Consider the following 13469-nt stretch of genomic DNA (forward strand, 5'->3'; position numbering starts at 1 on the left):
CACAGAATCTCTTAGTAAATACAAGATTCAGATAGCAAGAAAATAATTTAGAAAGCAGGCCTACAATGTTCAAAACCATCACAAAAAAGTTAGCTTTCATCCCGTTTCAGCCAGTCTCCTTCCCAAGCTGATGGCTTGTTGCAATCTGGGTAGCCTGGTTTTTGGTTCCCTCTAAAACTAGCAATTGATTTTCCATAATTTTTTATAAAAAACGAGAGAAAATGGGGTGAAAGGTATCTTTTTGCAGGTGCTGCAGTTGGAGGAGTAACACGGGCATACCTGCCATCTCCATGGGTTTGAACACCGGCTGTGATTCAAAGCACAGGTCTCTGTCGTCCATCGCCCAGGTGTCATTGCGATCGAGAAATTCTTTATAGGATAGCTTTTCATCCATGATTTCTCCTGGGAACACTGAAATTAGGGAAGAAAATGACAGAGTCAAAAAAAACAATCACCCAAACCTTTTAGAGTTCATTACCACATGATGACATTCAAAGGCCAACAGGTAACGAACTGTGAGCCAAACCAGAACCCATGATTATTTCATTTTCCACTGCTTTGATGCAAATACTTAAATATAATTTACAGAACAATGGGACTTTCTGCATTTTAATCCACACCAGGTCAAGCCGATCAGTATGACCGAGGACAGAGAACTCGCACGCCACGGCGCTGCCCCGTTTTCCAATGCTGGACATTCACAGCAGCTGCTTTAGGGAGATTTTTCACAAGAAGAGGACCAACCCCGAGGAGCTGACCGAAGCTGTCGCGCCTGCGATGCAGAAGTGCTGAGCACAACTCACCGGTCACACCGGGCAGGAGGGGAGGGCATGGCCCCTTCTCTCCCGCACACGCATCGCGTTTGATGCTTTGCCTTTGGCTGTATTTATAAAAGCGTTCACACCGCAGACAGGCAGCACCCGCACGGAGTTTTTGCTCTGTATTCCTCTAGGAGGACAAACTCCAGATCATTTAAGGGAATAACCTTTCCCTGAGTGCCTCGAGGGCCTTTATCTGTGTATCTTCATCTCACGCTCGAGCCCAATCCCCCCTGGTTCACGGGCCCGAAGCACAGGGCACATCGAAGCCCGGCGGCTTCCACCTGGCCGAGGAAAATATTCATCGTCCTTTGCTGCCCGCGTTAGGAAGACCCGCGCTGAGACGCCAGCCCCCGCGGCCTGGCACCGGCCGTGTGCGTGCCAGGGGCTCTGGGCCCCAGGGCCAGGCCCTCGGGGTCGCTCCATCCCACAGACGGCCCCGCACACATACATGGAAATGAAGAAGAAATTAGACTACGGGAGGTAAAATTGTTTAAATTGGACTGTCATGAGGAATACTGGGGATACGCAGTCATCTTTTTCTGACGTCCTTATGACAAGTTGGAAAACGTGTACGCATCAGAGCAAGGAAGTGCAGCTGCGAGCTGAGAGCCTCTGCTGCCCTCCTCCTCCTCCTCCTCCTCCTCCTCCTCATCCTCCTACTCCTTCTTCTCCTTCTCCTCTTCCACCTCCTCCTCCTCCTCCTCCTCTTCCTCCTCCTCCTCCTTCTCCTCCTCCTCCTCCTCCTCCCCCTCCTCCTTTTTCTCCTCCTCCTCCTCTTCCCCCTCCTCCTCCTCCTCCTCGGTGCAGGGCCTTCACGGACACACCTGCACCACCCCAGCCATGCTTCTGCCAGCGCCGTGCCTGGGGATGAAGTCGTGGAGAGGCTGAGCACCGGGGGTAGCTCTAGGTAACAGGGAACCGGGCGCACACCTCCACTGACCCTGCCCTGGCTTCAACTTCAAATCGCTCCAACAGAGCAGTGAGGCAGGGGCAGCGAGCGGCAGTGGCCAGGAGGAGGGAAGTTATTTTTAAGTTTAAGGGATTTATCGGTATTTACGGCACGCAAAACTCGCCGTGCATGAGCTAGCACCTGCAAGGTCTGAGCAACACCTCAGGTTAGCAGAAGCGTTTGGCATCGAGGTAATGCCAAACCAGCCACTGCTGGGGAAAGCACGGTTGTTTCAGCTGCTGTTCAAAACATTTCCAGATCTTCCGGTTTTGGTTCTTGCGCACGAACACGAGTCCTGAAGCTCTCAAGCACGATAAGTGCAGGGGGAAGGCTCCAAGCAGGCTCCCAGACTCCTGATTCTTCAGATCAGTTCTCGGGTTAAGGAGACCTGAATTTACCAGGTCGACACCACCAAACCTCCGAAGCAATTTCCAGTTTCCTCTGGATAGGAGTTAAAAGAAAAAAAATACACAAACTCTTCCCCTCATCACCTAACGCAATATTCTACACTCTCTTGCCAGTAGCCCTCTGTATGCTTTCAGTGCTCTTCCCTTTGCTTAGGCTAACCATGCCCCTCGCCAGGCTGCAGCTCAGGAAAGGACATCGGTTACACGCAGAGGAAGAGATCCCCCCAAAAGCCCCTTAATTCAGAGCAAAACTGCGGTTAATAAAAGCAAAAACAATGTTTGCGCACAGAAGTAAGAGAATAGAAGAAATAATAAAAAAATACAATGCTGATATACTAAAAAATAGTGACAAGAAAGCCAAGCAGCACCTCTTCTAGAAGTCTGCAGTAGCAGCTGGTCACACAGAACTCACGGCAAGGTCGAACAGAGATTCACAGAGAGGTTGTAAAAATTCTAATAATAATGAAACAAAGGGATTGAGGAAAAAAAATAAGAAGGAAGAAGGTGGCTTGGTCTCTTTGCTCTCATATAACTGAGCCCCGGAGCTCGACCATGCATAATCTTTCGGGTGACAGCCGACGAACTCCTGCGAGTCACCGGCACGAACGCGCCTGGGCAGCGAGCGCAGATGTTCCCGAGGAAAGCGGAATTCGGGAGCTGTTTTCAACACGTGCAGCGTGGTGAGCAGCACCGGGCACTGGGCGAGCGTTTCTCATTGCAGACTCGGGTAGCAGCACCGGTCGGGGCTCGTGCGGGACAATTCCTGCTGCGGAGCATCAGGTGCAGAAGGCACGGTACCGGAACGGCACGGAATTCTCTCGTCACCTTCACAGCACGCTGAAGGCCAGGGAATGGGAATTCAGACTCTAGTATCTAAGGACAGGACCTTTTACCGCCTCGCTTCTGTGTAAACACCACCGGAAAAAAAAGCAGTAAGGATTGTTTTTGAATAAACCCAATTTCTGACCGTCAGGGGAGTTATCCCTACCTCCCGCGATACGGCCCTGCAGATGCTACAGGCTTCCTAAAGCGGAGCTGATTTGGCAAGCGCTCGCTGCTTTTCTGCCAGTGCCTTTTAGCTGTTCTGCTGCTGCCTGGCCACGTTTGGCACGGCTGGCTCGAGAGGCGAGGGCAGAGCAAATCCCCGGCCAGCTTCCAATGGCACAGGACGGCACAGGAGGGCACAGGAGGGCACAGGATGGCACAGGATGGCACAGGAGGGCACACACAGGATGGCACAGGACGGCATAGGAGGTACAGGACGGCACAGGACAGCACAGGACGGCACAGGATGGTGGCACAGGATGGCACAGGACGGCACAGGAGGGCACAGGAGGGCACACACAGTATGGCACAGGACGGCATAGGAGGTACAGGACGGCACAGGACAGCACAGGACGGCACAGGATGGTGGCACAGGATGGCACAGGACGGCACAGGAGGGCACAGGAGGGCACACACAGTATGGCACAGGACGGCATAGGAGGTACAGGACGGCACAGGACAGCACAGGACGGCACAGGACGGTGGCACAGGATGGCACAGGACGGCACAGGACAGCACAGGACAGCACAGGATGGCACAGGAGGGCACACACAGTATGGCACAGGACGGCATAGGAGGTACAGGACGGCACAGGATGGCACAGGACAGCGACGCCAGGCACGCAGAGGAAATCATGTAAAACAACAATGGTCACTGAATTCACAAAGTGCTTGGAAGAGAAAGCGTCCCTCTAAGCGTCAAGAGGCACCGTTATTTGTAACCGTGTGAGATACGACAGCAAGGGGTTTAACTGCATTCTGCTGTGAATTGCTCAGGACAGGAGCTGCCATTCCTTTCTCTACAAAACCCACGAAAAACAGAAAAACGGCGTGAGGAAGGGGCCTGGGAGCCCAAAGGCAGTTTGACATCGAGTTTCTCAAAGAGGACTGTAGCTGACTTTTTGGATCGGGGCCCCCTAAGTCTGCTCGACTGTACAGCATGCTGGTCGAACCCCGAGTGGTTGTGGCAAGCCTGTCCCCACCAGGGCCTCGCCTGCCTGTCACCGACACAGCCTGCATCGTTAGGGTCACAACGGGTCCGTCGGAAGTAAATCTGCCTTAGCTTCCTCTGTTTGGCTGGGTTTTTGGTTGCTGCCTGGGTTGGTTTGTGCTTTGTTCCAACGGACAGGCTGCACTCCTGCCTTCAAATGAAGAGCCGGGGCCTTGCTGGAACAGGGACGAGCAGGACGGTAAGACAGCAGACACAAGGAAACGTAAAGGGAAACACTGAGGAGGGACCTCAGACGGCATCAAACCCCTGTAGCAGTGCTGAAGGCAGCCAGGCCACGGGCACAGGACGAGGGCAGCACCCGCCCCGTGGCTACCTCCGAGCTGTCCTGCGAGCACCAGCGCAGGTGGGGAACAGAGGCAGCGCGCACGCTGCTCGCCGGCCAACCAGCCACGGCAACAAACCCCTCGCTGCTCCCAGTCACTGCGGTTTTTGGCACCACTCGCCGTGCAGCTAGAAGCAGACACTTCCCATCCGATCCATCCCCACCCCGCCCCGATACTCAGCTCCTCCTCGTTTGCACCAGCCTGGCCGAACACGAGGAAGGCGATCGCAGCAACAGGGCCCCCACGGCTGCAGAGAAGAAAGTTTCCAGTTCCACCCCCGGCTCTGCACACCCTCCTAAAAACCACAGCGTGCACAGGTGAGCTTCAGGTTAGAGCCTGAAGCAAACACAACCAACCAGCCAGATTTTTCCGAGGACCACTCCTGAGGTGCTAGGAACACGTACCGGCAGCAGAGAATATACTCAGTGCTAAACGTGAACGTGACAGGCCCCACAGCCCGTAGCTTCACCGAGTATTACAGCTTTGCTCACAGCTGCAAATCCAGTTACAACCACTGACAACAGAAACCGACGGAGGAGCAGAGCTCACGAGGTCTCATTTCAAGAAAATTCCCCCTCTCGGCGTACTTACAGAGCGAGCTTGCTTCTGAAAGTAAGAATAAGGAGCCCATGCACGTAGCGCTGCCCCTGCACTGATCCCACTGCTGGTCCCGGAGGAAGAGTCGGAGCGTTCAGCCTCGCTGCTGCCGGCGTCGCTTTGTTGGTCTCAGCATCTGCCGGCACCACACGGTCACGGGCACCAGCCCCGAGGCTGCTCCGTACAAAACCGCGCTCCTGGCGACCTGCGTGGACGCTCCCGAGGCGCTGGGCTCAAACCTCCGTGTCCAGGCCCCCGGGCTGCCGGGCATCCCCCAGCCGACCTGCAGCAAGGAGCTCTCTTTTATAGGGGATTACCACGACAAAGCCTTTTCGCCGGAGGAGCCGCTAATCTTGGTAGGTCACTGACCAGCTCCCTGGCTGGAGGTTAAGGATCTTCAAAGTTAATGGGTCTGCAGCCACGCGATGCCCCTGCCAGCGCCGCGCCAAGCAAACAGGGCAAGAGAAGCTTAAGAGCTTCGTTCCTACAGCTGATCCCAAAGCTAATTTGCCCAGATCGCCGCGCTGGTTCAGCACCCTAAACAGATGCCAAGCTTGCTGAAATCAACTGCTGCGACCAAGAGCTCTCCCGGTGCCGGCACAATAACCCACGCGCCACAAGACACCCCTGGCGATCACAAAGCACACAAGAAGACCACAGGGTGCGACACCCCGCCGCCTTTAAGAGGACCTTGGTGCTGCTGGAAGGGCTTTGGGAACGAGCCCGTCCCCGCACGCTGCTGCTCCGCTAGCTCTCGGCTCCCGCGCCAGGCAGGGGCCCGGCTCCGCGCTGCAGCACCCAGCTGCTGGCCCCAGCGGCTGCTGGTCCCCAGCCCGCGGACACGTGCGGTGTTTGCTGCGTGTTCCTTCCCCCCCTGCTTTTTAAACGCACCCTGGACTACGCGAACTGGCCACGTACTGGGTTGTACGGGACAACATGTGGAACAGCAGGTAACAGCCCTGCAGGAAGCCCAGAGGTCTGGGGTCCCCCCCTTCCCTTGCCGGTGACACTAATGCATTATTTAGGGGAAAGGTACCAAATCCTGGCCCTAAAGGGCACGCGGTGCCTCTTCAAAGACGCTCGGCGCTCCCCCTCTGTGCAGGCCAATTACACAGCAATGGGAAGTACCTTGCAGGACAGCTCCTCAATATTTCATGATCGCTGTCATTATTTTGTAAAGCAAAATATTGCCTAGCTCAGTGTGAAGGGTCTTAAAAATCCCTCTCGGTGAGTATTACAGACAAGCTTCAATAATACCCCAAAATCTAAGGGATAAACACAGCGAGCAGCTACACGGAGAAGTACGCAAACTAGCACACCCAGAGAAGTCCTTGCATTTTTACCCAAGAACTCAGAGACTTGAAAGAAGCGTTTGCATTTAACGAAGAGCAAAGCTGGGAGCCCTGCTGGTGAGGAGTTCACCCGGACCAAAGCCACCAAGCTGGTTACTTTCTGCCCACTGCCTTTCCTCTTGCCAAGCTGACATACAGGCGACTCCACTGAATTTTTAGTTTTAAAGCAGACTGTGAGGCAAGCCGAAGAGCAGACAGGCTGCCCGGAGAGGCTGGGGAGTCTCCATCCCCGGAGATGGTTCAAACCCGGCAGGACGAAGCCCCGAGCAGCCTCCCCTGGTCTCCCTGTTTGAGCAGAGGGGTTGGACATCAGATGGGAGAGGTCCCCCCCAGGCTCTTAAGCCTTGCACGCAGTTGAGATGTTGCTTTTGGAGTGAAAAAATTCTGTCCTTGCAAGAAAGATAAAGGCTGACCTATCAGGAGCCAGCACTAAAACCCAATCTAGCTGAGATTACTCTAAAACGGACTTCGTTGCAGCGAGAAGTGAATGAAAATCCACCACCGAGCTGGATGGGGAAAGATCAGGAGATGATAAAAGGTCCACCAGAAACCGCAGCGCATTTCAGATGGTGCTGACAATTCTCGAAACGTTTTATTGCTTTCCTTCTGAAATTTCCTGCTGTTATATAATCTGGAATGCCAAAGAAGCTCCGTGCACGACTGTCAGAGCCGGCACCTCCCAGCTTAAAAGATGCGAAGTCAGTAACTTGGAAGCTCAACGCAAGCTTTTCACTTTACCTTTTTTTAAAAAGAATCTGAAAGAAGAAAAAAAAAAAAGAAGCATTTGTTACAGCTCATCGTGTAGCTTCGTTCCTTACTCCTCCTAACAGAGATGCTCCTTCAGCAGCGACCGCCTGGCGATCGCACGGAGCACACCTCCCACCCTCGCCTCTAATTGCTCTGCCGGCGCTGTTTGTTCTCCGGCTCCTGCTTCCCGCGGGGAACGTCAGCTGCTCAGGAAGTGAGTAATTTGTTATCGCATCTCCGATGTCAGCAGAGCAGGCTCGCGGCTCGCTGGCGGCGCTCCGGACGCCGCGCGCCTTCCCCCGGCTCCGCTCTCCGGGTGCCCCAGGTGTGCCGGGAGCCGCACGCCTGCCAAGGCTTCCTCGAGTGCCCAGCCTCGAAACTGGAAGGGAAACAAGGCACGTGCCCAAACCCAAAGCCTCCTCTTCCCTCAGCTGGTCAGCATTTTCTTTGTCCCCACGAGTTAACGTGATCGGCCTGAGGACGAGAGGAAGGAAGAATTACCCAGCAGGGCACCCGGAAAGGCAACACCGACACCCTGCACAGACTGATTCGAGGAGGAAAAGGCAATTCACGCTTCTTTCTGAGCTTGTTTGCGAGCGAGATACCTGGCCCGCGAGAGACCATCTGCTTACGGGCAGATCCCACAAGTGTTTTATAACAAAGGCACTTCAGGTCCTATTTTTGTACAAAAGACTCCAACGAGGTTTGTTTCCACAGCGTTGTCATAGGCGCAGGCAAACACAACCGCTGCATTTCGGAGACTTTCTCCCCATAAAGCGTTTCTCTGAGTGACTGTGCAGGGAATTAAGAGAGGGACACTCCTGTCTGAAGGCAGAGGAGGGTTACAGGAACACCGCCCGTGTCACCAGGCCGTTGGAAACCAGGCCCTTGGAGCACAGTTGAGTATTTTTACTCTCTGCTATCCTTTTTTTTTCACGCGAGATTTTGGAGAGCCAAGTGACACAACTAAAACAGGTTTATTGTTTGACTTGGGGTTCCTTCCGAAAGCTGAGGGCTCTCTGCAGATCCTGGTAGCGAGTATTTCAACCCAATGCCATGCAAAGACCATCAGCCTGTTCAGCAGGCCTGGCACAAGATGCAGACAATATAAAAGGTGTATCCACACAGAAACCCCACGGGAACAAACCCAAGCCTGAGTCAGCAGAAACACCCCCACCTTCCAGCCTCCTAATTCAAGAGTCCTTACAAGAACCTTTCTCAAAATTTTAACCAGGCAGCTTTGCCTAAAGCTCATGAACTTGAATAAAGCAAAATTTTGGGGCAAAAGACTCGCGGCGCGGGATCCAAGGGCTCCCGGGGGACGCAGAGGCCTGCCCAAACCCAGCTGCTGCTGCCGAAGGGGAGCCCGAGAGGCGAGGAGGCGGCAGCCAAGGCTCAGCCCCGTGCTGGCCAGGCCCTGGGCACCGAGGTCTGCCCGCAAGTACGCGGCTGAGAGAAAAAGGTTTGGTTTGAAATGAACATCCCCTGCCCTGCCATGAACTCTCATGCTGAGCTGGGTTGCACCAACACCCTCCGGAAGCTTTCCGAGCTCCGGAGCAGCGGGGCAGGGGTGGAGGCTGGAGCGGCACCCCAGCCATGGCACTCGCACGTTCCGAGCAGACCGACCGTGCTCCAGATGAATCGGGGCTCACAAAACGACGCAGAGCTGCAGAGCCTTTGAGAGCAGGGGAAGCAGCAGCAAGGAACGCACCCGAGGATCTGGTCAGCGAAGGTCGGTGCTGAGCCTCAGCGCTCAGCTCTTTCAACCACAGATCTACGAAGGCATGAACTGCAACCCCGCTGGGTGTAAGGGCTTTGGTTTCCTTTCCTTTCCAAGGCAGGTTTTGGGAATCCTTTCCTTCCAGGGCAATTTAACTAGCCTCCTAACAGAGACGCAGGTGTCCCCTAAGCCTCCTGGGGGGAAGGATGAGAAAACACTACCAGGAGAGACGCACTAACCCCAGCCGCGCGACAAACAAGCTCTAAAAGTGAGCAGGATCTGCGGATGCTGTGTTGAGCAGCAGCTGAGGTGTGAGCTGAGAGCAGGCCATCTCCTCCCTCTCGGGTGGAGAACTCAGGGACACGAGGCCGGGCAGAAGCGTGGTCCAGCCCAGACGATGCGATGGCCCCGGGGACTGGAGAGCGCCGCGCCACAGCCCAGACTGCGGCCGAGGAGGGTTTGGCACGTCAGCAATGCAACAAAGCAGCTACGGCACGAGCTTCTGCTGCTCTGCAAGGAGGAACCACAGAACGGCTCGGGTTGGAAGGGACCTCGAAGATCTTCCAGTGCCAACCCCCTGCCGAGGGCAGGGATGCCACCCACCAGGTCAGGCTGCCCAGGGACTGGGGCCTTCAAAGCACGGTGCTCCCTGCCCAGCCCCAGAAATCCACAGTGCAGAGAACACGTTTAAGAAATAGCTGAGATGTAAAAAGCCAGTGAGGTTTTAAGGAAACCATCCCTTACCTAACACCCGACGATGATTCGGTAACTTGGCTCGAGGAACTCAACTTGCTCGAAGCTTTACCCGTCCGCACTGAGACCAGGTCGCACATACCCAAACTGCCTGAAAACACGCCTGCAAACACCTCCCCAGCTAGACACAGAGCTTCTTCATCTTCAAGACCAGTCATTACTAGCATAAGACCTCCTCTCATCCCATTCCCATACCAGACAGACTGATCAATTTCCACTCTTCATAAAAAAACATTTTCTATTTGGGACGTCTTTAAGGAGTCGCTTAAACGTCAGGCGTTCCCCATGGCCCCAGGCTCCTGCGTTCGTCTGCTCGGCAGCGAGCGGGCAGAGCTGCCCGGCCACGGCGCCAGAAGAGCAACTGGAGCAGAAAAACGGCCTCTGCCGCCCCGCACGCGGTCGCCGCTGTGCTGAGCCATCCTTCCGAGGAGATCCATCATCCCGGGCTCTCTCCCGACAGCTTCCAGGTGCTCTTCTGCTTAATGCTTTCTTCAAACGCAATCGGGGCCAGAGAGGAGAACAAGAACTTTAAAAAGCACTTACAGCCCTACTGGAAGAGTATCATCTGCAAGCGTACCCTTGTAAAAGTCAGCCTGTGCAAACAAAACGAGGTCCACACAACAGCGTGGCCGAGGTGTCCAGCCAGCTCCTTGAAAGCTCCCACTAAGAAGCACCTCAAGAGCTGCCCTCCCAGCTCAGGAGGGCACAGGACGGCCCCAGATGTCTCTATGAGGTCTCCACGACCCCAAACTCGCCAGCTGCAGCCGCACAGAAGGCAGCAGCCCCCTCACCGGCCTCACGCTGCGCCCCGTCTCATCTGCTACCTTGTGGAAGAGAAGCAGCTCCAAGGACCATCTCCAGAGCCTGCTCCTCACCCCGCTGTTCTCCAGGTGGCTGTGAACGGGTTGACTCCTTTGTCCTAATGTCCTCTCAGGAATTTAACGTAGGCCTTGCTCTCGCTGGGCCCCCGGTCCCCAGCCCCACGCACACAGCGCACGCCCCGGATTTAAACTTGCTGAACCTTCCCCCCAACACACTGAGGTCTGTACTGCTCACCAGAGCAAATAATACAAACCAGAACTGAAGCAGACAAGGGTCTGAATGCTGCAGCCTTTTGGCATCGTTTTCTCCTCCGTCTGTTTAGCAGTGGATGTTTCTTTGGTTTATTCCTAAGAGATCAGAAAGCCTGTTCTTTCTGACTCGGGTGCTTCAGTAGCTATAAATCATTTTGTACCTTCATCTGTATAGTTCTTACAACTCTCAAGCTTGACATCCTAGCTTCTTAAAAAATAATAATAATCCATGCCTCTGCTTTCTCCAGACCCTTTCAGGAGCTCCCGACACAGCCATGTTAGCAGGAGTCTATGAATGCCTTGCCTATGCCCACAAACAATTTGCCTTCTTCGGTTTTGCATTTTTCTTTGCATTTTTCCAACAGATTTAACTCAAGAGTTAACTGTCAAGACAACCTTAAGCTCACTGCCCTTTTCTCCCTGCCGCTCATACCTTTCCTTGCCTAAAAATAGCCGGCTCCATCCCGTTTATTTGCCTTCCAACTTATCTCCTATCCTTATCTTCCTTCAGCTCTCATAAGCAAAACCATGCAGCAGACGTAGCGGCAGCGCACTTGGTAGCCCTTCTCCTAGTAAAAAAATCCAAACAATTTACTTCAGCCATTCGTGGATCCGAAGGCAGCACTTATCACAGAAGCCAGACGCCCCGACCTGCTGGCAGGGAAGCCACGAGCAGTAGGATTGCATGGTGAACGTGCACGGGCTCCAGGAGCTCCGAAAAATTAGAATGTAATACTGTTTGAGGTTCAGTCACAAGACATCGGTAATTCCATCCCCATGCCCATTAGTGTTTGATTGCTGCTCGGATGCACGACGCTTCGCTTCTTCTGACCTACATGTTTCAGTACTGTCACTCGTTCCCCGCCTGCTTCACACAAGGCGCAGAGGAGCCGTCCTTGGTCCCGTTCAGGAGTGACAATGTAGATGTTTATTGTCCCTCCTGGACACGCATAGCACGCACAGGCGTATGTGTAAATATCTACACACGCGTACGGCGCGCATCTTGGGTACTGCCTCCCAAACCCCACCTGCGGGTGCATGCCCACAGAAGTCCCCACACGCTTCCTCTGCAGAATGAGATGGCGACAATGGAAATAAGCGCTCGAAATAGAAAATTTCCCTTCAGCATTACAGTCATGTTTGTTTAATGCTGAGATTATAGCCTGTTCCCCAGCCTGTGTTCACACACATCGCGGTGACCTACTTTCCGCTTTTAAAATCCCATGGCAAGAGCAGCGAGCTCACACGAGGAATCAGAAGCCGTCAAGAGAAATCTGCCACGTTTGCAACAGAGTTTTATGGCCGTTAATTCCAGCTAGTGTCAAACTAATGACACGAGGGACATCAAAGCATGAAGCCCTTTCCATAATACTAGGAGAAGCTCCAATCCTACAGCTACTTATTCAGGAAGCTGCTGCCTAGAGAATGAGACAAACGACACGCTGTCTCTGCGCCTTGGAAATCTCCGTAATTTGCAGCCCTGTAAAAGTCACCCCGTCTTCTAGGAATTCTCTGATTCCTCACAAAGCCGTTAGCGGTGTTCTGCAGCGCTAAGTAAACCTTGTCAATACCGTCTTCTCCCCGTGCGTCTGACCAGCAGTGTCTCGATTCGTGTGGACAAGCCAGCCGAGACGGAGTGCAGCAGGGTGTGAGGGGAGCATCTCACCAAGGGAAGGACCGCTGGAGCCGGTGGCCGCCGCGTGGCTGCTACCTACACACCGCAGACCCGCGACGTAAAGGAAAAAAAACCCACATTACGCAGATCTCTGCTCTAATACCGAACTGCCTCACCTAGACGTGCGCGGCAGAGTCGGGGCTGAGGCACGGAGCCAGCGCGGGAGCGACAGCGCTGCCGCCGGGCTGACAGTAAGCAGGCTGGACGTCGCCAGGGCTGTCAGGAGACTTTCGTGGCCTGCGAAGCTCCAGCCGCACCGAGAGCCGCAGTGAAGGCCCCGCGGGGCACTGCAGCAGTCAGGGCAGACACGGCTTCGGTTTTGTTTTCATTTTAGGAAAAACACAGGAGCGCACAGAGCCTGACCTTGGGACGCAGCTCAGCGGCATCAAATCAAAAAACTCAAATCACCCCCAAAATTTCGGAGGTATGGCTTGAAACACAGAATTTGCATTGACTCCTGTGTTCCAAGACACGTATCGAGCCGTTTTGCCCCGGTTAGGCCCCCCCACTTCACCGAGAGTTAGTGCCGAAGCACGTCTGCACAGCCATCCTCGCAGCACTGCCGATGCTCGGGGCACAAAGCGGGGACGCGGCGGTGCAGCCCGGTGCCCTCTCTCCATCAGTTCGCTACAGCAGCGACAGGAGAAGCTCACTCAGCAGCAGAGACGGTGGCAGCACTTCTGGAAACTTGAATTCACTGGCTGATTAGGAAGATGAATTCCAAGAAACGAGAACTGCCGCAATGCAGAAAGGAGTAAATGCTAATATTAAATGGAAACTCTCTCGGTAAGCATTTGCTTTCCTGCATGTTCTTTGGCCCCTCCACAGGTCCTAGCAGACCTTTCAGGCACACATAACTGTGAGCCTCACAGTGTGTTCACATTTAGTTCTATCCAATACCCCGCCTTTCAGAATTAAACCTCGTGAGGCTGAAGGCCTTTCTCGGAGCGGTGCTGAGCTGCGCCAGGTGAGCTGCAGCACCACCGGTACGTGAAAC

The 13469-nt window shown here is 54.3% G+C and overlaps 1 protein-coding gene across 33 annotated transcripts in view; it reads right to left on the minus strand.

The window, feature by feature from the left end:
* The window catches only part of MAP4 (microtubule associated protein 4), a 158078-nt gene that overhangs the window by 66298 nt on the left and 78311 nt on the right, over window positions 1–13469 (minus strand). For all 33 annotated transcript variants that reach the window (XM_083826266.1, XM_083826259.1, XM_083826272.1 and 30 more), the window contains one exon: window positions 280–411. In XM_083826266.1, the coding sequence (XP_083682392.1) occupies window positions 280–411 (132 nt within the window). The remainder of the gene's footprint in view (window positions 1–279; window positions 412–13469) is intronic.

This window comes from Anser anser (assembly GCF_964211835.1).
Source record: "Anser anser genome assembly, chromosome: 2".
Classification (NCBI taxonomy): domain Eukaryota; kingdom Metazoa; phylum Chordata; class Aves; order Anseriformes; family Anatidae; genus Anser; species Anser anser.